The 24,662-nt window shown below is 42.9% G+C and overlaps 1 protein-coding gene across 4 annotated transcripts; it reads right to left on the bottom strand.

The window, feature by feature from the left end:
* Positions 1-357: 357 nt before the first annotated feature.
* On the bottom strand, positions 358-22,895 carry GREM1 (gremlin 1, DAN family BMP antagonist). 4 transcript variants are annotated; one of them, XM_019725557.2, is made up of 3 exons: positions 12,017-12,454; positions 11,080-11,229; positions 358-4,251 (listed from the first exon to the last, which is right to left on the bottom strand). In XM_019725557.2, exon 3 carries the CDS (start codon positions 4,248-4,250, stop codon positions 3,696-3,698), a length of 555 nt encoding a protein of 184 aa, XP_019581116.1. In that variant the 5' UTR covers position 4,251; positions 11,080-11,229; positions 12,017-12,454; the 3' UTR covers positions 358-3,695. The 4 variants fall into 4 exon arrangements, with proteins under 4 accessions (XP_019581116.1, XP_074184033.1, XP_019581115.2 ...); XM_074327932.1 differs by lacking the exons at positions 11,080-11,229; positions 12,017-12,454 and adding an exon at positions 22,636-22,895; XM_019725556.2 differs by lacking the exons at positions 11,080-11,229; positions 12,017-12,454 and adding an exon at positions 13,065-13,914.
* Between the last annotated feature and the right edge of the window lie 1,767 nt (positions 22,896-24,662).

Here is a 24,662-nt window from a genome sequence, read left to right as displayed (position 1 = left end):
CAAATCTTTCTCCCATTTTCCCCTTGAACACTTCAAAATACAGCCATCATCATTTCTGTGTGCCAGTTCTTCCACTATCTGAAGTCTTTCCATAACCCTTTCTAACTCTTCGTTCTATCTCTGGGGAAGAAGTTGGTACTTTCTATTGCACACCTGCCTCTAACTGCCACGGCCTGAGGTGTCCCATTGAAATCAAGCAGGATCTGGAAGGTCCAGATGGAAGAAATAAATTCCCTTTGAGATTACATGAGATCTAATTATGTTTTTTCTACCTCTGGTCCTATGATAAGTGAATCCCGCCCCACCCCCCTACCCTGTGAATACTACCAGTTAAAAACACACCCATACACACACACAAACAGAGAAGAGGTTCAATTTATTGGTTGCTCTTTGGGGAAGGTTATATAGAACATAATTTGGATGAAATTAAATTCTAGTAACAGATTCATAAAACTTTGCTTTAAACCAAATTAGCTTTTATGAGACTATCAAATCCCCTCTTATCCTTATACACAGCAAAGTACCTCAACCATAGTCTATATAATCCTCTGTTGTTTTTAAATGATTAAAGCAGATATAATACATAATGCAGTTGATATTAAATATCTTGAGAATGACAAATCAATAGAACTACTTTCACTCTTAAGCGTTAACTAGTCATTTATAAATGTTTTGCACATACATTTTTCATTTTAGACTTTCTCCTTAAAAGGACTTGAGAACTATTCATTATTATCTGCTATTTGTTTGTATACACATATCATTAAGTCTCCCAAATTACATTTAAAATTATTCTTAATATTGCCTCAGAAATGTTAACCTTTAAGGAACATTCAATTTAAAAAAATAATAAAAGCTCAGGTCTTAACTCTGTAATGCATGTTCAGATGTGTCAAGATTTTATTGTTTCCTTCTGACCTGATAAAAGCCTCCAACAGAATACAATGTGCCAGCCTCTTCTTTGCTCAACTCAAAGGAAGTCAAATAAAGGAGAAAAAAAAAAAAATGCCTGAAATCACAGTGACCAAAGGAATTGAATTAATAATTACATTAAATAACCATAACTTTTTGTTTAACTATTCACATTCCACACAGTGGAAATTATCCTTTCCTCCGGATTTTTCACTTACATTTTGAACTTTGAAGAACTACAATAACAAAACAACAACTTACAGACTTGCAGGATGTGTGTTTTTCTTATTTAATGCCAAGTACAAAGTGTATATCGTAATATTCGTATTTGGTGTTTGGCATTATTTTAATACGAAAGATTGAGATTGAAAATATCTTGCCATTAAAAAAAAATTCTACTATAGTAATGAAAAAACATATCATTACATCATCAGTGACTTGAATACAATATGTAACAGATATGGCACTTTCAATAAATGTTGGAAGACACAACATACTTGTGCTGGTCTTGATATAGGTACACTGAGAAAAGCAGATGTTTCCCTCTTTGGCTAGTGCTGTGTTTTTAGGGCAGTTATGCTGATTATCCGAGTGAAGTTAATTTTGAGGAAATTCTCTTTACCTAAGTCAAATTCGACTTCCATGCAAGACTGTGGAAGCTACTGAAAGAATATCACTGCTGCCAATGTAATCATCTCTTTTTAACACAATTGCATGCTTGTGGCAGAGTTAAAACAAGAGAAACTCAGTGTCTGCTGGTTCTGAATGTCATTTTTCCTCTCTAGTGTGGTTTTACATTTTCAGCTCCTTCCCCTTTCTCTTCCTCTCCCCCACCCTCAAAATTCTGGCTTAGCATTTGCGTGCTTAATTAGATCCATTCTGTGCTTTATTGTTAGAGGATGTGGATGATAGAAAGATTTAGGGCAGGGGCATACAGTGTATACGAAATGCACAGACTGTGTCCGCACAAATTTACCTAGTGTAGGATCATCAGTAGTGAGTTTAAAAGTTTTAAAATTAGACCCAATATTTTGGGTGTTCAAAATAACTTCTGCCTCAAAGTACGGTTCCTGTTTAGTTAGATGGGAGAGCACTGAACCACAACAAAAATTAAATGTCCTCTTTCATTGCAATGGTTCTTTGAATGCTGGAGCCTTGATGGGCAACTGAAACACAAGTCTATGGTGTTTGTTTCCCATGTTACACGTGACTTTGCTAGTGAGGCTGAGAAGATACACAGCAAAAAGAGTGTTGGGGGGGTGCATATATAAAACCTTAGGCTTGAAGAGAATAGGTTAGCCAAACCCAAAATACAGTAAGGTCCACCTACACTGCACTTTGGCCATTAGATAAACCCTAAGTAGGTATTGCCAGTAGCCAAAGGACAGCCTTTGCAAGTAGGTTCTGAGCAGTTACAAAGTTACATGAATCCCACCAGCAGTAGACGGGGGCAGCTAAGGAACCCAAATGCTCTGATTTCTGGTGTAATTTCCCACTAGACCCTCAGAGGGCAAAGGAAAAAGGGGTGGTCATATCTCTCACATCTCCTCCTAGGCATTAAACTACTCCTTAGCTGGAGGCAATCTCCTTTACTTCCTTACTCTCCTCTGCTCTCCAGCTCAAACTCCTATCAATGTCTAAAACAAAAAGACCCAAACTATACTTCTGGCTAAAATGGAGCAGGACCTAAACTCTCTCATCTGAGCCTGGTTCTCCACTGTCAGGTACATTCAGCAGAGGCAGAATCTTTATAATACAGGGTATGGCTCTCAGAAGCATTCCACAGAAATAATGAACTGGGAAAGAGGTGATTATAACCAAGTAAAAGGAAAGACACTAGAACCTTCTGATTATGAGGTTTTTGGGGTTTTTCTTCCTATCCCTGCATAGGGGTTTCTGAACTACATCTATTGTCCACCTGTGGGGCAAAGCAGAAAGGGGCTGTTTTGGTTTAGCTCACTCATTTGGTTCTGAAAATATTTGGTCAATATTTATGTTTTAAATTTTAGCATTGGGTTACGACTACTTTTCAGCAGATCACAATGACAGCCAAAATTATTTTTATTTATTTTTTTTTACAATTTAATTTCTCCTCTGTTCACTTGGGTTCTGTTAAATACCAGGAAACATTTGCTAAAACATGGGTCTCAGTGTGTTTTGGGGTTGGCCTTCCAAGACTGCACAACGCCCCGCTGAATTCTGCCAGGCTCAACTGGTCCTCACGCTCAGTCCCTTGGCAATAGGGGATTAGACTGAAATATAATAATAGTCACTGAGATCCTAAGCAGGGATGCACCGCGGATGTGAGGAGGGAGGGAGGGAGGAAGCAAGCACAGGTTGAAATACCTTTCCCAAGTCTAATACAGCACTAAAACAGGTCCCTTGCCCTCAGAGTAGCCTCTTCCATGACCGCTCGTTCTGAAGGGAGATTCTGGTCCCAGGAGGGCACACGGAAGACAAAGGCAAAACCAGACCACAGCCCTCCCCCTTTGAATGTACCTTGGGTGGTGTGGGCTTTCTGTGCCATCCCTTATGGAAGCGGATTTGTTTAGGTAATAGGAAGTGCCCTCTAGCAGAGACTGTGTTTCCTCTGGTGTCTGCAGACACCCAAAGGCACCCATGCACACTCATGCACACAAACTACACACTAGCAGGCGCCTGTCAGGAGGCAGCCGGTGGTTCTTCTTGCCTCTAGGTTTAAGCCAAGTTAGAATCAGGTTGTTTTAGGTCTGGCTCTGGGCCCGCGTGGGGCTGCATCCCTAGGACAAGCGGGGTGTCCCAGCTTAATCCAAATCGATGGAGATGCAACGACACTGCTTCACGCGCGTGACCCTCTTCTTCTTGGTGGGTGGCTGTAGTTCCGGGCAGTTGAGTGTAACCATCATGGTGGTGAACTTCTTGGGCTTGCAGAAGGAGCAGGACTGAAAGGAGCCTTCCTCCTTCCGGATGTGCCTGGGGATGTAGAACGAGTTGCACTGGCCGTAGCAGAAGCGGTTGATGATGGTGCGGCTGTTGCAGCCCTCCTCGTGGATGGTCTGCTTGAGCGGCTGGGTTTTGCACCAGTCTCGCTTCAGGTATTTGCGCTCGGTCACATGCAAGGCCTCCTGGCTGGACTCCAGCACCTCCTCCCCGGGCATGACGGTGCCACGCCCTTGGCCCCGCCCCCGGTTCCTGGAGCCTGGCTGCTGGGGAGACTGAGTCTGCTCGGAGTCATTGTGCTGGGCCTTGTCTGGCGGGGGAATGGCACCTTGGGACCCCTTCTTTTTCCCTTCAGCAGCTGGCAGCAGGGTCCCCAAGAGGAGAAACAGGGCTCCTACAGTATAGGCGGTGCGGCTCATGCTGAAGGAAGGAAACACAGAGGGGAAACATGAAAAATAGAAAAGTTGATTAATGAAAACGTTAATACAGCCATGTACTGCATATCAACGTTTGGGTAGATGATGGACCACATATATGATAGTGGTCCCATAAGATTACAATGGAGTTGAAAAATTCCTATTGCCTAGTGACATAGTAGCTGTTGTAATGTAGCCCCACACATTACTCACGTGTTTGTGGTGAGGCTGGTATGATATTAGCAAACCTACTGTACTGCCTGTCATATAAAAATGTCGCACATACAATTCCGTATAGTACACAGTAGTTGACAATGATATCAAATGACTATGTACTGGTTTGTGTATTTACTGTAGTCTACTTTTTATCCTTATTTTAGAATGCATACTTTCTACGTATGAAAAAGGTTTAATGTACAACAGTATGCTGTGTTACACAGGCAGCAACCTCATCCATCTCATGTTTAGCACGTCTCTTGGTCGAACAGTTTTCTCTTGTGCTTGATTTAATCTCATGTTGCTTTGTACAGTAACCTGCTGTACAGGCTTGTAGCCTAGGAGCGATAGATAGCCTGTACCACACAGCCCGGGTGTGAGTGGGTTACACCACCTAGGTTTGTGTACTCTACAGTGCTTGAACAATGACAAAGTCGCCTAATATACTGCAATGTTAAGCAGTGTTTGTAATAACAGCTAACCTTTTATCAGGCACTTGGTAAACATTTTCTGTAAAACATTTATTTTACTTCTCACATATCTCTGTGAATTAGGAGGTGTTTTTCTCATTACCCTCTGGGCCATCAGGCCATGAGGTAGCTCACCCAGGGTCACACAGCATATAAGCTAAGATTTGAACTCAGCCAGGACCCATCTCTTCAACATATGTACTCCCGCAGGAATTTCTTCCTGGCTTCTGACACCAACTGCATTTGATTTTGTATTACGATCACTTAGCTGTACTCATTCTTGTGCTAGAAGATATATAGGAAATTGCTACTATCTCAATGCCAGGTTATCTTGCTCCTCTTTGGGGGAACTTATTTTTTATCTTGTTTTCTAGCAAAGATGAATTAGCCTTATTGTCCAAAGGGTTTCATCTGCCAGGAAAGTATCCGAGTCTTTTCTCTCTCACCAGCCTGAGTGTTTCCTGAGTTGTGCCTTGTTCAGTTATGTGGATGCTTGTGAGATGGTCACTGTTATCAGGCATTAGAAGGAGATCAGTGGGGGAGACCAGAAAGCACTTGACAGAGGGAGAATGCTTCACAGGAAGAGTACTAGATGAAAAGTCAAGGCTGAGTTTCTATTTGAAATCCTGGGGCAGCAACTTGCTATCAGACCTGAGGAAACTCACTTAACTTCTCAATAAATGACTTCATTTCAGCAAATACCTCATCTTCCCAGATAGGTTGTTCAGATCAAATTTGATGTAAAAGTGAAAGCAATTTGAGAACTGACCAAATGTATGGCTATGCTGCAGACAGAATGAATTACTTTACCAGAAAGATCTCATAACTCATAAAGACTCCTGGACCCTTCACCTTTTCTCATTTTTAAACTGAGAACAGATATTCATTCTATCATTCTTTATACCATGATGTACATTTTTTTCTACTTTAAATAGTAAAATAGGTCATTCACATGTGTGTCTGTGTGTGTGTGTAAAATTTAGAAGGTAGACAATGGGACGAGAACAGGTATGTGCAAATATTTACATTAATAAATACCATAGACATGTTGGATATATTAATGACAGTGAATTACTGTGGATGGATCTGGAGTTAGCTATGGATCAGAAAAGGAGGTGGCATATAAATAAATAATGACAAAAAAATTAAAGAAGGGGGAGGCAGAGGGAAAACTGACAAGAAAAACAGTAAAGCAAGGATGGGAAGAGAAAAAAAATGAATGGAGTGAGGAATATAAATCAGACAAAGGAGGACGACTCTAGAGGCAGGGTATTCAGGGAAGATGGGGCAGACGGAGAAGGAGGAGCAGAAGCAGCGTATTTTTAAAAAGCAGAGTGCAACAGAGAAGCATCAGACTATGAAAATTCTCCTGGGACAGTGCTTCTCTAACCTGAACGTGCAAGCAGTCCCCTGACATTGTAAAAATGCAGATTCTGATTCAGTCTGTCTTCCTTTCTAACAAGTTTTGAGTAGCAAAGCCTGTAGCACTTGCAGCCATGGGACACAAAGGGCTTATTAAAATGTGGAAGGCTTTTCTTTTCCATGAGTGCAGTTTCAAATTCACAGCCTCCCTCTTCAGACCATCACACCAAATCAGACTTGAATCCTGAGGCTCGCCCTGTCCCTCCATACCCCCACCCCATTCCCACCACAGTTTTCTGATCCTGAAAACACTGCTGTGAAGTACCCATTTCCCTGCTCTCTTCTGAACACTGGTGTTACTTACACAAGATAACTGGGAAGTGCAACTTAATAGTAATCTTCTCATGCCCCCCCCCTCCTCCCCGAGGAACTGTACCAGCAGGTATTATTAGCTAGAGCAATTACCTTTCAAAGACAACTGCAGTATGAAATCCAGACTCTCTAAGGGATAGGGCCTGCAAGTAAAGACCATGCAACCCTAAGGATAATGTCAAATTAAGATAATTAAATATTAAATTTAAAATATCCTTAAATGGCACCATCTTCCCAGCATCAACCTAATACTTTTGGGCAAGTTCAAGTTTGGAGCTGATAATGTGACATTTAGCTCTCTGCTCTGACTGCAGACTCCCTGGCTTTTGTCAGTTTATGTTACAACATCCCTGTTCTTTAAACAGAGCCTTTTTTGCCTCAACAACAAAAAAAATTAATTTCCTTGTTTTGTCTTTTTAAAAAAATCACTCATGAGAAAAGTCCAGCTATAAAACAGTGCTGATTTTCTCCAGAGACCAGGATAACTTGAGCCATGACAGTTTCGTCTCCTCGGCAAATACAGAGTGAATTTGAGAAGCTTTCCCAAGTGTCTGCTATTTATTCAATTCAGGGCCAGGATCTAAACTAAAATGCAATCTCTGCCCATTTGAAAGAGGAGCATATAAGACAGCCCTAGGCCTACACCCATGATCTTCCCCAATCCCTACTAAAAATGGCCTCCAGGACAACTCAGCCCTCCCAGAGCAAGACCCCAGAGCCCACATCACAGAGGCCAACTGAGACTGACCGGAAACGTACATTGACTGCATATGACAGGTTCACATCATGAGGCCATCCCCTCCCACAAACATCTGTGCAAAAATGCTTTTTTTTTTTTTTTTCTTTCTCCAAGACCAACTTAGGACCTCCATTATACTCAGATTTTCCTTTTGGGCATGTTCACATCTGTAATGAAATAAATACCTAGTCTGAGAGTCATGAGGGCTCATTCATCATCTTACCCTCAGTGCCTGGCACACAGTAGGTGCTCTGAATGATTGCTACAGACCTCATTGATTTAGAGTTTCCATTCTTTGCGTTTTAAAACACCTTCCCACATACCAATTAGTAACACAGCCAATTGGAATCCTTTTGTTCTGACCCTCAGTATAGCAACCTCCTTATAGTCCCGGAAGCGTCTTAACATTTGCCCTCTTTTTTCTAGGAAAACTCCAAATACCCACTAATTTTTACCTGGTCCCATGCGGAATGCTGTGGGTTTTATTTTCCAATTGAAGCCATTGTATTCACTATGGCAGAAACCAACAAAAAAGCAGTAAATCCAAAATTAGTCAGCTGTGATTTTCAGTTTTAGTTTGGACAGACTTCCCGTTCCTATGGGAGTATGCATACCCCATAAGCCAAAGGGGTCTCAAGTGACAGGCTGCTTTGTATTTTTTTGTAAGCCAAAGTAAATTTTTCACAAAATAAGATTTATTAGATGTGGAAAATATTATGAAATGTGTTTTGTTTTTTTTTCCATATTTAAAAAGCCTACTCTTCAAAGATCTTCAATGTTTATTGTGAGGTTTTTGAGTTCTTCAACCTTATTAACTAGTTATTTGGAGAGAAGTGAAAACCAGCTTCAGGAATCTCAATCCACAGAGCCCTCAGCTTCTTAGAGAACAGCAGTGCTCTGAAGCACTCTGCGTGTTTCACATGATTCAGAGTGAGTGGGAGGAGGACGGTAACTAGTACTAGAACCAGGGCTCCGTGAAGTCACTGTGGTCAGTCACCCCACGTCCCCCCACACCAAACTGGTCTTAATTACTCAGTGAAGGAAATAGGACGGTTTTGCTCCTGAAATCCCATTTATGTGACCACTAAATAATCTGCACTTTGTAAATATCATAGACATGGAGGAAATCAAGAAGATGTAAATTCCTTGGGGACAATTCTTTTCCACATCAACACCTAGCAGAGTGTCCCCATTATCAAAACTCAGTCAAAATGCTAATCCAGATTTAGGTTCCTAGGAATTATCACTCATGTCCAACCAGGAGCTGCAAACATTTTTGGTAATTTGCATTCATGAAATGATCCACTCACATCATTAAGTTAAAGCTGCATCTCGTGGATCCCGGGTGCCTCGTGACAGCCACGCAGACCTCCCTTTGTTCTCCTTTACCGATAATCTTCTTTTCAAACCTGCCTCAACTTCCCCTTAATGCATTTCTCCTCCAAGTAATAATGATCATATTTTCATGGTGAGTTTACTCTGCAACCAGCAAGACCCATCCCACCTCCACCTTTCCCCCTTCTTTACCACTGTCGTCCCCTCTAATCCACTTGTCCCAGAGGATATAGACACTCTCAAAGCAGGTCTTCTCTACCTGATGCTTTCCTTCACGTTTCCCTTAGCGATCAAGGGCAAACATCTGCATGCAGGATAAACCAGATTAGCCACCTCTGTCCTATGCAGGTCATGGTGACATATTCCAATCTTCACAAGGCTCTAAGAACACATCATCTAATTCTGGGGAATCAGAAATAAAAATGCTGTGTGTGACCCATTTCCAATGTTCTTGATGTCTTTGGGAAAGTTTAGGCCAGCTTCTTTCCACACTCTTCTTGCCATATTTGTCATTTTAGCTAACTAACCTGCTTATAATCAGTTAAGTGGAGTGTTGGGTGGAAATTACAGTGAAGAGACAATGGTCAGCAAGCCAGATGTCTGTCTGTGCTTCAACATCTCATCAATTCCTCCTGATGAATTAAGTTTTAGAAAGACATTCAACAGGTAAAGCATCAAATCTTTCTCCCAGCATTAAAAAAAAATAATAATGGAAGAGACAGCAAATACTCTTAAGTGCAGGCCAGGTTTTAGAATAATCTGCTATCTTTTTCTCAGGACTAAATCTTTGGGAAGGTGAAAGTTTATTTTGATTTTGATCTTTACTTTTTAAAAAGATAGTCAACTTTTAAAAATTAAGTAGGTGATTTCTTAAGAATACATTGGGTTGATTTTTTTTTTTTTTGAGACAAGTTGCACCAAGAAGATAAAAAGAGAACCAGTAGAGCATAAAGTCTCATCCTGTACATGTTGCAAGTACTGGAATCACAACCTCCATATTTTGAACACCAGTTAGGCTAAAACACGCTGGGGCCCAACATGGCACAGGGCCGGAAGGAGATCACCGTGTAGTTAAGTATCTCAGGAACTCCATCCTCATTGGAAGATTTTTTTGGTGAAGTTAGTGAAACTTCACCAACAAACTTCAGTCAACAGGAAATACATTAGAAAGTAATAAATTTTAAATGTTCACTGAGCAGTACTAATGGACGGGCATCCTAGTTATAGGTTCTGTCTTGGAGCAAAAGATGTGTGTTAGTCTCTGCGTCAGTGAGATTTGGGATTTAAGTTCAGACCACTTTGTAATATATCCGGGTGCTATATTATGTGACTGCCTCTCCCAATACCACCACTAAAAATAAGAATTATCTATATTTTTGAGCCCTTACTATGCTAAGCATTATGCTAAATTCACAACAAAATATGAGGTAGATAACATTGTTTTCCTTTGACCAATCAGGGAATCCAGACTCAGAAAAGTTGGGTATCTGTCCAAGGTCACACAGCCATCAAGTGGAAGTATTAGGGTTTGAGCCTCGTTCTATCTAGCCCCCAAACACATGTCCTTAACCACTATTCTTTGGACACCCAGCACAGTATTTAACAAGGGACACATGGACGTGTTTCTAATGCAATAAAGTTGGAAGACTATCGTAACTCAAATAATTATCTATTTTGTATCTTCATGTTCACATGTGAAGAAAAAAAACTTCTCTTGTCCCAGGAATTAATGTTGTACTTTGCATTTCTAAGCGCATATGTTAAAATGAAAGCAAATTCCTTGCAGATGTATGACGTGGGCTGGTAACACTTGCCTGATCTGTGCCTTTCAGTGGATGCTGCAGACACCTCCCCTACCTCCTCCCACTTTCCTTTCCATAAAAGCCTTAGGTTTTCCCGTCTGTCCTTTATTCTCTGTTCTAGAACATGCTCCACAGCTTTGCTGTTGACAAGCTTTTCTTGGAAGAGGGATCTGTGGCATAAAATTTCTTGGCATTATATCACTTTCAATACTTAAACGCTTAGACCAAGGGCTTCAGTTGAGAAGACAAGGCAGGCAGCTCTCATTCAGAGATGTGGGGAGTTAGTAGGTTTCTACTCCTCCCTGTGTAACCACTCACCTAAAGACTGTTTGCCAACTTGGATTTCCTATAGATCGTGAATTACTAAAACATTTCACTCAAAATGAACTTTTAAGAAAATAGGAAATCTGTGAAATTACCAAGTTTACAAAAGACTTTAATTTCTACAATGACCTAGGGTTTAAACACACATACACCACACACACAAACAGCAACTACAGTTCTAAAGAACACTTAAATCATTAATTAATACTAACCATTGGGGAGTATAATTTATCCAGTGATAGTACTCAAATCACCTAGTGTTGTAGACTTGGGTGTGCCAGGAAGATGAGAATCCATAGTTTTCTGAAGATCTTCCCCTGGTTGCTTTGAAAAATCTGTCCCTTCAAGTCCCCATGCCCCACCTAGCAAAAAGAAGGGGAAGGAAGGAAGGAAGGAAGGAAGGAAGGAAGGAAGGGGAAGGGAAGGGAGGGAAGAGGAGAGGAGGGAGAGAGGGAGAAAGAGAGAAGAAAAGGAGAGGAGAGAACAGAAAAAGGAAGGGGAAGGGAAGGGAAGGGAAGGGAAAAGGAAAAGGATGGAAAGCCCTGGGGTGAAAGAAGACTCCTCACCCTGGGAGGAGGGTTATCTTAACCTCTTCTCCGATATTTATTTAACTTGTGTGTACAGCCAGAAGAAAACCACTACTCTGGGGTCCCTGGGACAGTTTAAATCCCTGGTGACCCACTTAACACAATAGATTGTTTTAATCAACTCGTGTCCTGGCACCATCTCGAAAAGGAACATAAACAGACACGCACACCGCTCGGATCTGCTCTTTCCAGCGGGATATCCAATTACCTATTGATGGTCTCCTCTCTGCCCTTGTACTATTTTTAAGAAGAGATTTTTAACCCCTAACTTCGAGGCCATATTTCTGTCTGAAAGAGCCGGGGTTCAGAGTCAACAAGGGAGGGGAAGGAGGCAGCCGGGTTAGACCCGGGAGCCCATTCGGCCCGCAGAGCCTTGGTCACCGCTCATGTGCCCCCCACCTCTCCCGGGAACTGTCGCCGGAGCGCGGCATGGGGAAACACCAGGCTGGGGTGTCCCCAAGGCGGAGCTGGGATCCGAAGATAATGCCGAAGCGGTGGCGCGCCTATTCTTCCCAAGCCTAAAGTCTACAAATAACTGGCTGACGAAGTGACAGCCCGATACCCCTGCATCGCTGGCCTTGCTCCGCGAGCTGCAGCGAGGTCACCGGGCTGAACAAGGTGTCGGAGGAGGACAAGAGATGACCTGGATGTCCGAGCCGGAGACCAGCCTCCTGCCGCCAGTCTCGCGTGGTCCGTCGCTAGGGAGGCGCAGTGAGGCGACGCGGGGACCTCTGGGACACAAACTAAGGGGTACCCGCGGAAGTGGAACCAGGCAGATTGTCGCAGCCCTGCGCCTGGACGTCCGCGGTTCAGCAGAAGCACGCGGGGTACCGGGAGAAGCCTAGAACAAGGAACCTAGCGCCCACGAGTGCGCAGCCAGCTCGTGGTGTGTTCAATGTGAGCACGAAGGGCTCGCTGAACTCCGCGTCCAGGACCGAGTGTCCTGTCACCCGACCCTCGGGCTTCCACTGTGGCCGAATCCCGCGGCTTCGCTCTTGTGAGAGTCTCCATCTCACCTTGAGGATGAGCAAATGGGCGCAATCGCTGATTCTCCGGATCCTCCACCCCGCGCCAGGATCACTCACAGCGCTGCGACAGGCGTCCCCTGTCCCAGCGCCCTGCCTCAAATACATGGGACCCCTGCAGCATAACTTGCCCCGCCGTCTACTGCTGAGATGCAGGTCCCCGCTGCTCCCCATTGCTTCGGCTCACTAGTCTTCTGCCCCGGCGCTCCTGCAGCCAGGACTGCACGCCCTCCCTGTGCGGGTGCCGCTGGCGCTCACGGCTGCCACGCGCACCAGAACCGCGATTATTGGGGCTCCGGGAGGAGAAAATGGGATGCGGGGCCATCTCTCTAGTTCTTGACATCCTCTTTCCCAGTCTTTCCCTGCAGACCGCGCAAGGCGAGGTTACCACAGCCCCGACTTTGGCAGAAAGGACCCCGCGATGGTTCTTCATGGTTCACCCCAAGGGACCGCGCTCACAGAGAGCTGCCACGCATCTCTACACCGAGCTGAACACGGGAGTCGTTTTGCAAACCTCTGCGCGCGCGCACACCACACACACACACACACACACACACACACTCTGACCCGCGCCTCCACGCTCACCTGTCAGTGCGGCGGGTCGTCGGGGCCTGCGCTCTCGACGCGTGGCGCGGTGTGAGGCCGCGGCCCGAGCCTCCCGGGCTCCGCGCGGGGTCAGCCGGACGGAGAGAAACGCTCTCGCCGCACGCTGGGTCGCCCGGTCCGCGGAGGGCGCACCGAGTGCGGGGCATCGCTCAGTCTCTGGTTTAAATGCCGGCGGCCGTGCGCGGCGCCCGGGGCCGCGCCTCTCCATTGGCCAGGCGCCGTCGCTGCCGCGGGACCCGCTATCCACCCCCTTTCCCGGTACTGCCCCCGCCCCCCGCACCCCTCCTGCCTCCCCGCGGGGTCCTCTCCGCCTGCCTCGCCTCTTTGTCTGCTCCCCCCGCCCAGGCCGGCTGGGAGAGGTCACCCCAGGGAACCGAGCCTGGAATGCACAGCAAATCACATTTTCCGCTCCCGTTGAAGGGGGAAGCGCAGGAGGAAATCCCCCCCGGCTCCCGGCCCCTCATTCCTCCTCTGCCCCAGGCCTGGGCTTTTCCTCTCCTGCGTCCGCCCCGCGACGCGCTTGGTCGCGGAGACCGTGCTGGGAAGAGCAAAATCTCGGTGGGATCGTGACAGATTAGGCGATTCTCTCCCCGTGGGGGGAGCAGGACTGTGAGATGCTCAGGTTGAGTGGTCGCCGTGGCTATGTCTCGTCTCCGCCCAAGGCCCCCAACTTCGAGGGTGCTGACCCCTGTGCCCCCGTTAACCCCGGCAGGCTCGCTGGCCGCCAGCAGGAGCCTGTCGCCAACATGACACCCTCCTCTCCTCTCCCGCCACGGGTTCTTTCAGCTCGGATGCTGGCAGCCACGGCTGAGAGTGTGCAGAAAGGAATAACGGGGGAGGGGGGAGAATAAACCTAAAAGGGTCCTCAAAAGTCAAGGTTTCCATTCCTAAACCGTCTTAAAAAGGGAGAGAACAATCGCTAGGGGAAGAGGTTTTCTGTAGCATGTTAAAGATGAATAAATCAGGAAAACGAAACGTCAAACGAGGAAATAACATCCCAGAAATTGAAGACAAAAAGCTCTGTATGTGAAAAACCGATGTCACATTCTGTATTCATTACTGAGAACCCAATGAATAGTGGCGAACATACCAAGCGCATATTTTTCAAAAGATGAGCGAGCACTTTCGTTTGTTCTCTTAGCTTGAAAATTGGTTCCTCAAAGAGGCCGTAAGTTGTGTGTGGAAGTTATAGCCCATGCGAAAATCAACCTGGCTGCAAGGTCTGCAGACCGCCTCCATCAGCCAGGTCAGATGATGACTTCGGGGGTGGGGGTGGGGGGAGTTTGTTATAGAAGGAAATTTGAAGGTTTCTGCACCGACTAAAGCAAAATAAACAAAACAGTGAAACCCATCAAAAGGTACTTAAGAAACATTCGTGTTTTAAGCACTTGGCTAAGAAAATAGAACCAAACCACCAAACAACACGATTTTTCCCCGGTTAGGCAGGCGTTAGGGGGAGGGGACAAGACACAGGGAACACCTACTAGGTGCTATTCAAAACTTGAAATCGATTTTTCAAAATAAAGGGAACAAGAAGGAAGTCTGCATTAAATCAAGACCTAGAGGATCTTCATTGTTTGAATGTTTTGTTTGTGCAAACAGCAATTTCTCCTTATGAACAACTCAGTGCTGTACTTTAAATGTTTTCAATACTTTTCTGTTAAATCATCTCGTGAGCCATAGTTTGTAGTTGCCTGCTGGGTGTGAACATTCAACAGGACTTTAAAGACTTATTCTGGTGGACGGGGCTGCAGGAGGATACACATAGTCAGAAATACACATACTAAGGCAATTAACAGACCAGCCAAAGCCCAACACCAAGCTGTAGGAGACAGCTGTTCTCTCACTGTGTAAACTATTCCCCCAAAGAAAGGGAACATAGTTTGCAAATTCATGGCACACCTTCTAACCTAAAATCAATGCTTTATTCATTTTTTTCAAGATGCACAAACTGTCCCAAATAAATATGCAAAGAAGCAGAACTTACCTACTGCATTGGAAATAATTGTTTTGGAGCCCTGACACTGGTTTTCTGTATCTCAATCTGTCTCTATCACTCTACCTCTATCTAGTAAATGTTGCTGATAATCACTATGACCTCTCCTACCAGGGCTTCTCAGACCACACCCATTTCACTACCCTACAACTCTATCCCATTTCATTGCATCATTTTTCTTCATTGCCACTTATCTCTCACTGCCACTAGAATGTAAGCTTCACGGGGTGGGGGGGACTTTAACCACACCAAGCACTTAGAATACAAAGTGTCTAACACAGAATTGAGATTCAATCAATTGTTGTGGATTAGGAAAGTTCAGCACATACCTACTAAGTGGGATTATCAACTGAGTGGCATGCTGAGGATATTACCATCACAAATATGGGAAATACGGGCCCTCACCTCCCAGTTTATAGTGCAGTATGTTTGTAAATATTTATATGGATATCCAAGCTTTTTGCCTCATATTTGTGTTTCCACAGCTCTCAACCAGTCATTGTAAACCATTATCCAATCAGAATGAAGGCATAAGAGTAAAACCCCTTCAGCCCTCTTTCACCATAATTACATAATTGAAACCTGCTCTCAGTAAGAGAGAAAAGAAGTAGAATGACTCCATGTAGTCAAAGGTAAAATTTTAAATCATATGCCTAAACAATGATCAACAAATGATACGTTGCACTTACAGAAACTAATTTCAAATTACTTTGAGGCTGTTGAGAGAAGTGTAGAAACTGCTCAGCTCCTGATTTGTAAAAAGAAAGTCCATTTTTCTTGTTTTGTACACCTATCTATAGAATTTATCTCCATCTAACTCCCAAGATGCTAAGCGGAAGCTACTTTCCAGATTTAGAGAAGATCCTTAAAGGCTTTGTAGGGAAGTTTTTGCTTATAGCTGCAAAAGCTATGGCTGTTCACCTAAATATGAGACTATATGTACTGTCTTGCATTGGATTAAAAAAGAATAAAGCCCTTTACCCATTTGGAACTGATGTTGTATGCCCTTCCTTATAAAATGTGATAATGAACTTGACAGTACTTAAAGAAAAAGATATTTGCAATGGTCAAATAACAGTCAAAAGATTCAGATGCAGAATGGATTTCTCTTTCAAATTAATAAGAAAAAAAACTCTACAAATAACCTAATAATAGGAAAAAATGGTTTGCAAAGCTCATGACCAGGCACTTCACAAGAGAAGAAATCCAAACAGCTAATAAACATAAGAAGATGCTACGTGACACTAGTAAATTGAGGGAACATAAACTGAAATAAGAAGATACCATTGCTTACATAGCAGGTTAGCAAAGACTTAAGTCTGCCAATATCCATTGTTGAAAAGGTACAGAAAAGCACGCACTTAAATACAATGCCAGTGAGAGTGTAGATTGGTACAACCATTTCAGAGAATAATGTGTCAATATATGATAAAATTAAACATGCCCCTAGTATGCCACCCAGCCATTCCACTTCTAGGTAAACACCTCAGAGGAACTTACGTGCGTGTGTGAGGACTAGAAACTTGTGTGAGCACTTCTATTGCAGTATTGTTTTGGGCAATCTTAGTGTCCATCAACAGGAGAAGGAGAAGGCATAAAAAATTATTCATATAACAAAATGCTGATAGCTATTAAAAGGAATGGACTTTAAGATGTCAAGATTTCAACATAGACCTCCAAACCATAGCAGTGTTTAAAACAAGCAATAAGTTGCAAAATGATACAAGCAGTATGACACTATTATGTATATTTTACATAAACATATAACACAATAGTATAAATTGTGTATGAAAACATATGTGTTCATGTAAATGTATAAATAATGGATTGGAAACCAACCCTCTGATAGTGCCCACCAGAAAGGTGTGGGGGAGGGAGTGGATGGGGGATAGAAGACAAAGAGGTTTCACCTTTATAATGCTCTTTATTCTATTTTGAATTTTTTCTTATTTTTTTTATTTTTCAATTACAGTTGACATCCAATATGATTTTATATTAGTTTCAGGTGTACAGCATAGTGGTTAGACATTGATATAATTTATGAAGTGATCCCCCTGACTAGTCTAGTACCCACCTGGCACAAGTTATTACAGTATTACTGACCGTATTCCCTATGCTATTGACTATTAGCATACATCCCCATGACTATTTTGTAACTACCAATTTGTACTTCCTAATCCCTTTACCTTTTTCACCCAACCCCCAACCCTCACCCAACTGGCAACCATCAGTTTGTTCTCTGTATCTATGAGTGTGTTTCTGTTTTCTTTGTTTATTTTGTTCTTTAGATTCCACAAGTGAGATCAGATGGTACTTGTCTTTCTCTGCCTGACTTATTTTGCTTAGCATAATACTCTTTAGGTCCATCCCTGTTGTTGCAAACGGTAAGATTTCATTTTTTTATTGCAGAGTAATATTCCATTGTATGTATGTACCACTTCTTCTTTACCAAGTCTTATATTTATGAGCACTTAGGTTGCTTCCATATCTTGGCTATGGTAAATAGCGCTGAACGTAGAGATGCACATATCTTTTCAAATTAGTGTTTTGGAGTTCTTCAGATAAGTACCCAGAAGTGGAATTGCTGGAAACTCCAAACTGTTTTCCATTGTGGCTGTACCAATTTGCAATCCCACCAAGACTGCACGAGGGTTCCCTTTTCTCCACATCCTCACCGACACTTCTTGTTTTTTGATTTATTGATGGTAGCCATTCTGACAGGTGTGAGGTGATATCTCATTGTGGTTTTAATTTGCATTTCCTTGATGATTAGTGACGTTGAGCATCGTTTCATATGTGTATTGTCCATGTGTATGTCCTTTTTGGAGAAATGTCTATTCAGGTCCTCTGCCCATTTTTTAATTGGATTGTTTGTTTTTTGGGTGTGAGTTGTATGAGTTCTTTATAAATGTTAGATGTTAACCTCTTATCAGATCCATTGGTGAATATCTTCTCCCATTCAGTAGGTTGTCTTTTCATTTTGTTGATGGTTTCCTTTGCTGTGCAAAAACTTTTTAGTTTGATGTAGTTCAATTTGTTTATTTTTTCTTTTATTTCCTTTGCCCAAGGCGATATATCAGAAAAAAATATTACTAAGAGCAGTGTCAGAGTTTACTGCCTATGTTTTCTTCTAGGAGTTTTATGGTTCCAGGTTTTACATTTAAGTCTTTATTTTGAGTTTATTCTTGTATATTGAGTAAGAAGGTGATATAATGTTTTCTAAATTTTTATCTTTAAAAATCTTGAAACAAGTATGACAAAATGATGACAATTTTAATTTCTGAGTACATGGGTATTTGTTATTCTATTTATATTTAATTGTTTGATTTCTAAAAATTACAAAACTATATGATCTTTTATCATGATTTCAAGAGTGATTTTGATCATCATTTGGACACTGAAATTTTTTTCCTTCCTGTGTGTCCTCTGTAACCAGCTCCAATCAAGGTAGGCATGTTTTCTAAACATATATAAACCCATACTGGTGTTTGTATGTCTGCTGATCTGTCTCCTCCTGGAGAGGATTGGCTCCTGGCTACCCACCTTGTTCTCTACACAGAAGCAGGAAAACAGCTACCGGTTTCCTGTATATGAAGAAGGCACATGGGTGTGATAAGTCTAAACAATGCTGCCAAATACAAGTATATGAAAGGATGACTCAAGCAGACTATTTTAATACAATTCCAATCTAATTCCGTACAAGTATTTATTGTGTGCACTACATGTGCAGTGTAGTATGCAGATGGTGAAACCATAAAAGTACAGACATGGTCCTTCACCATCAACATGTAGGCACAGTGGAAAATGCACTGAACGTGGAGTCTGAAAAATCAAAATAAATTCCTGACTCCTCCTCTTAAGAACTGAGTGCCCCTGGGTTAGATATTTAAATCATCAGAGCCCAAATTCAATCGTCATGTTATAGGAATGGTAATGATACTACCTCTGCGTGGATGAGTGGATGATGGATGTAAGCAAAATAAGCTTTGTGAAAGCTCCAGATAGTAAACAGCAGTGACTGCTTAGATTGTAGAGCTCAGTTGGGAGCTAAAACAAAGACAAGGAAGGTATATGATCAGTATGGGTCATGTCTTATGTATCTTTATGTTTACAGTGCATAACGCGGTGAATGCCACATAGTAGTTGGTTGGTAAGTTACTAATGAGTACTTGCATAGGGGAAAGGGGGGGGGAGGAGACAGAGGAGAGGAGAGCAGAGAAGAAGAAAGTAGAGGAGAGGAGAGGAGGGGAGGGAAAGGGAGGGGAAGGGAGGGGAGGGGAGGGGAGGGGAGGGGAGGGGAGGAGACAGGAGGGGAGGGGAGGGGAGAAGAGGGGGAGGGGAGAAGAGGGGGAGGGGAGAAGAGAAGGGAAGAAAGGAGTGATGCCATTCCAGTAAGTGGCACAGCAACTTCTATTTTTGGTAAAGCCAATCAATGTTATAAATACCCACAGAGTGGCAAAGGCAGAACAGCAAACCCTTCTAGCTCTCTTTTGCCTGCATCATAAGAATCATTTTAACTAAAAGTTATAGTTCTCACTGTGTTTTCACTGCAGTAACAGAACCTGAGAAAAAGAGCAGAAGCTGCCTGGCCACGCAGCAAGAGGCTGAAACTCCCATACCGAGGACTGCTGGCAGAGCCGTGGGAGTGAAACAAGACAGAAAGGCAGAGACAGAAATGTATTTCTCAACATTCACACACCCAGTGCCAGAATATAAAGGAACCTGCTGCAAATGAGACTCTCGTCTTCGTCTGCAGACTGAGTGACTCGTCTGAAAAGTTTCTATTTGTTTTGAGCTCTTGGACGTGACCTCACTCTTAGAAAAAATTGGATGGGACTTTAATCAGTTATTGATTTTCTGCTTCCCCTTAGGGCTTGAACTGCTGTGTTTCTTAATTTTCTCAATCTTTTTAAGGTGCATTTTCCAAGAAAAGCTCATTCTACTGCAATTGTAAAATGCCAGTGCCTTGGAGAAGATCTGCTGAAAGTGCTCATTAAACTGAAGGTTTCTGAGTTGTACGCCATTGTCTTTGGCTGCCCTGCTCCTTCTTCTTTTACTTTTGCCTTATTAAATTTATTTCCAGCCTTTGTTCCCTTGAGATCTCTGCTGTTTACTAGGAGCCATGTTTTAAGATTGATCTTTCCACTTTTTTGTCCTTTTTTAATGCATGGAAGCAACCACGTGATTTCTGTCCTAAAAAGTCACTGTATGGATGTATACCATTTTTTAAAATATTTTATAACATTATAAAAATATGATAAACTCATCGTAGAAAACTTGGAAAATAGAGAAAATACAAAGAAAATAAAAATGTCCCATAATCCCCAAAACCCAAATAACCACTGTTTACACACATATCACACAAATGTACACTCGTACATGGATTGCCTTCCCATTATGTGTGTGTGTGTGTGTGTGTGTATAGTGTGTGTGTGTGTCTTACCATCAGTTTTTACTAACTACTTAAAAAGTACTAACACGAGGCTTCACGTACATTACCTAATTTAATTTTCAAAACAATCTTATGATGTTATTATTAGTCACTCTTTTTAAAAGTGAGGAAACTGGTGTCCTGAGAGGTTGTATAACTATCTCAAGGGTTCACAGCTGTATGAGGCAGAGAAGGAACTTATGGCCTGCTGATATCTGTGCCCCCTCCACTTACTTTCTGCACCAAACACTGTGTAGTTACAGTCTACACTATGTACTGGTGTTTGAATTGATAGTCAAACACCATAATCACTCCACAAAAAAAGCAACCTAAATGCCAGGTGATGTAAATGATTCAATAGCTGGTATTATCAAGACATTTGGTTATATAAAACATGTATACATGTATATGTGTGTATATATATATATATATATATATATATATATATATATATATGAGAAATATGAGTTTGGATCCTACATGACTTTACTTACAAAGAATTCTGAACACAAGGCCATTGAAAACTCAGATAAATCTGGCCTTCTTAGAGTTTCAAGTAAATACTGCCTTACTGTCATTATAATTGTTGTTAGCGACAGTATTAATCCAATTTTTTAAAACTGGGAGCGCTTATAAATTCAGTGTTTTGGGATCTGCTCAGGGCAGAGAATCATGGAGCTGAAGGTGACAAAGTAAATTCAAGACCTGCTTTCTCCTCTAAAAACCCATGTGAGCTGTGTACCAACGTGCGCTTGGCTCACAAAGGGTCCAAATTTACACTTTAGTTCCTTCTTCACTTTTCCCTCCCTAGCTTAAAGAATAAATCATCTGGAATATGATTTCTCATTTCTTTTTAAAAGAAAGGCAAAAATGTAAACTGTGGGCTCCTCTCTGCTATGTCAGAGCAATACATGTGTGCTTTATGTAAACTAACCATTTGTCTATTAATGTTTGTAAAGAGCTTCGTAGATATAAGGCATTTGGGGCACAGTCTCTACAGTAATATGATGCTTTTGGAAAGAGGATCAGAGAAGGAAGAAATCCATGGGACTGGTAAGAGAACGTGAAAAGAAATCTCTAAGATGAGCACTGAGCTGCATTTTTCCCCTGTGTTGAAGGCTAGGGCAGGAGGAGAGAAACATTTTCAAGGAGACTTGGCAGCCTTGTCTTTAATGTTTGTTTCTGTATGTTACCTGTCTGTGTGACAAGAAAGAGAAAATAAAGAGGACATACTTTGGACTGGACACTGTGGCAGCGTGTCCCCAAATACTGGCTTTGAGATAATGTCCCATGGGTCTCACTGAGGCATCGGGGGTTTCCTGGTGACTGGTCACCCCATCAGCCTGAGTCGTGAGGGGCTCAGCATCTCCCAAACGCATATGTCCACCTGCCCACATGGCCACCATGTTGTAGGGAAATGCAGGGCTGAGCGCAGGGCAGGCTAAAGACTGGAAAGTGTGGTTCTTGGCCACAGGGACATAAAGCCAAAGAAGAAAACCTGTCGGAAAATCATAATGATTCCTGCAGCAGCTACTCTGCTAGCCAGAGCAATCCATGAATGTCTGTGAACACATTAGGATGTACAACCTACCCCATAGACAAATCTCTGTGACCACCTCTCAGCGCCAGCAACCTCCAAAAGCCTGCCTAGCCAAAGGCTCAGGACACTACTGAACCCCTGGTTATGTTTCCAATCTTCCCTGAATGGAAGGAAGAAAGGGAGAGAGGAAGGGAAGGGAAGGAAAGGGATCATTTCCTTTAAATAAGAAAGACAAGGTAGTTAAAAAAACAACACCTTCCCTTCATTGGTACCTAAGCTTTAGCGCTGTAGTTCTAAGTGTCTGTTTCAATAGCAATTACTGCTATATGAGCTCTGTGCTGTCAGTCTGGGGGAAAGAATCTTATCAAGAAGAAGAATTTCAAAGTGAGTGTTTGCTTTTGATACAAACATTTAGTACAGATAGAGAATTACACAAATAAGGCCCAGGATGTCTACTCCTACCCCTGGAGTTCACTGCTTGCCTGTCTCAGTCAAACTTTCTGCAAATCCAACACATCACACCGGTCCCACTCCCACGCCTTTGCTCCCGCCGCTCCCTCCACTTAGAATTTCCCATCCTCACCTCTTCCTGTGGAAGTCATCCTCTTACTTCAAGGCTCCGTCTTAGACCCTTTAGCATTTTCTTTTATTTTGGTTACATGTACACTTGGCCTATCTTCTTCCATGGACTGTAGCCTGTTTGAGTACTGGCACCATTTCTTTCCTCTTCCTGGAGTTCCCTGTAGGTCCAGCTCAGTGCCCTGAAAAAAAGAAGATGCTCAGTCATTGTTGAACTGAAAGCAAGGATTTCACTTAAAATAAAGGAGGCTGAGTTGAATCGTAACAAAAGTGCTCCAAATCTCCTCATTATGTCCAGTTCCATCTTCTGTTTTATCCCATCACTTGCAGGAGTTGTGTCAGAAGTATTGTTGACGTAAGAAATGTCCAAACCTGAAGAGAATTTTTATGAGTTTATTTGAGCCAAACAGATGACAATTGCCCGGAAGCAAAATCTCAATGGATTGAAAAAATGCTCTGAAAAATGGCACTTTCACAGTTTACTTTATACATTAGAATCAAAGGAAGAAACATAAGGAGGGTTACATGAAATGCATTGGTGGTAAGTTAAGGGGGTGGGAGAAAGCAAAGTGGGGAAATCTCTGGGATTGGATAAGAAAAATGAAGAGATACATACTTCTTCTACATTGTCTGGTACAGGTTGGTTAATAATTAACATTTACAGCATACAAAGATGGTATTCAGAGAACAAGATAACAGTGAGGGGTTCTGTGGTCTCAGGCTCTGGTGGGAAGTTGTGCCCTGAGGAGTACAGAAAAAGGGGATTACTCTGACATTTCAAAGGTATGTTGTTGTCATGCAGGGTGTCATGCTTGATCTCTGGCCCTGCTCCCCGCATAAGAACACAGGATATGCTGAAGCCAAAAAGGAACACCCATGGAGCCGTAGATAGGGGAGTCATACATACCACTATATTCTCACTGGCAGGTGGGTTGGAGACACAGGAAGCAGGATCCACACAATGTGCAATCCGCCAACCACTGCTCCGCGTGCCAACCAACCAACGCAGCCACGGCAGTTATATCAGTGGCTAATTGGCTAACTGGTTACAGCTGATAACCAACCAGTCACAGCTGATGGCCATCTACTACCCGAGCCAGCACCGTTCCATGTGAGGCTGAGAGTCTAGAAAGTGCTCTCTGGGAGTCTGTCCCCACAGTTATCTTAGATGCAAAAAGATAATAGGCTCACTCTTAATAATTGACCTTTGTAAAGGAAGCTACAGGCCTAGGATGTGACTACTTGTCATGACTCACTTGTAGTTAGGAATTTTTATGCTCAGACCATCCTATGTGGTTACTTTCAGTCTCTGAGTTTGTAAGGCCCACCATGCAGGCCTCCCTTGAGCTTGTCAGGTTTAGTATGTGGTCCCTTTTTTGTCCACACTACTAAGAGCCAGAGCTCATCCCAACCTTGGTTGCTGATAATGGCCATTCGGGTATTGAGCTCCTGTCAATCCCATCTCTTCACTGCCACCACCCTAGTCCAGGTCAAGATCAAGGTCATTTCTCATCTGGACAGCTGTTGTTGCCTCTTTAAGGCTCTCCTCACTTCCACCAAAGCTGACACACAGCCGCTGGAGTCAACTTTTAAAACTGCATACCAGATCATGTCCTTCCCTTGCCTAAAACCCTTTCTTCCTAGCTCTTACCAGACTTTCAAATTATTCAGTTTGTTAATTTGCTTCATTTGTCTGTCTCCTCCACATACCTGTAAATCCTGTGGGGCAGCAACCATCTCTGTCTGCTTCACTGTCTCCTCCATTTCTAACATGGTGCCTGGAACATAGTAGGTGCTCACACACGAGTTAAATGAACAGATAAAAAGTGCAGAGTTGTTATCATTCTCCTTCACATTGTAAGCCTCCCTCCACTTCCCATTGTTCTTGCCCCAGGTTCTGGTTTCTGTGCTTTGACTGGACCTCACTGGAGAAAGGAATGTGGTGTGGCTCTGGATCCAAGCCCTCTGGGGTAACTTCAGTCCATAGCTTTTGTCATTCAGGGTCTCTAGTCCCGTTCTCCACACAAGAAC

This window comes from Rhinolophus sinicus, linkage group LG03, assembly GCF_036562045.2.
Source record: "Rhinolophus sinicus isolate RSC01 linkage group LG03, ASM3656204v1, whole genome shotgun sequence".
NCBI classification, from domain to species: Eukaryota; Metazoa; Chordata; class Mammalia; order Chiroptera; family Rhinolophidae; genus Rhinolophus; species Rhinolophus sinicus.
Note: the sequence above shows the minus strand (reverse complement) of the source record. Positions and strands in the feature narration are given on the sequence as shown.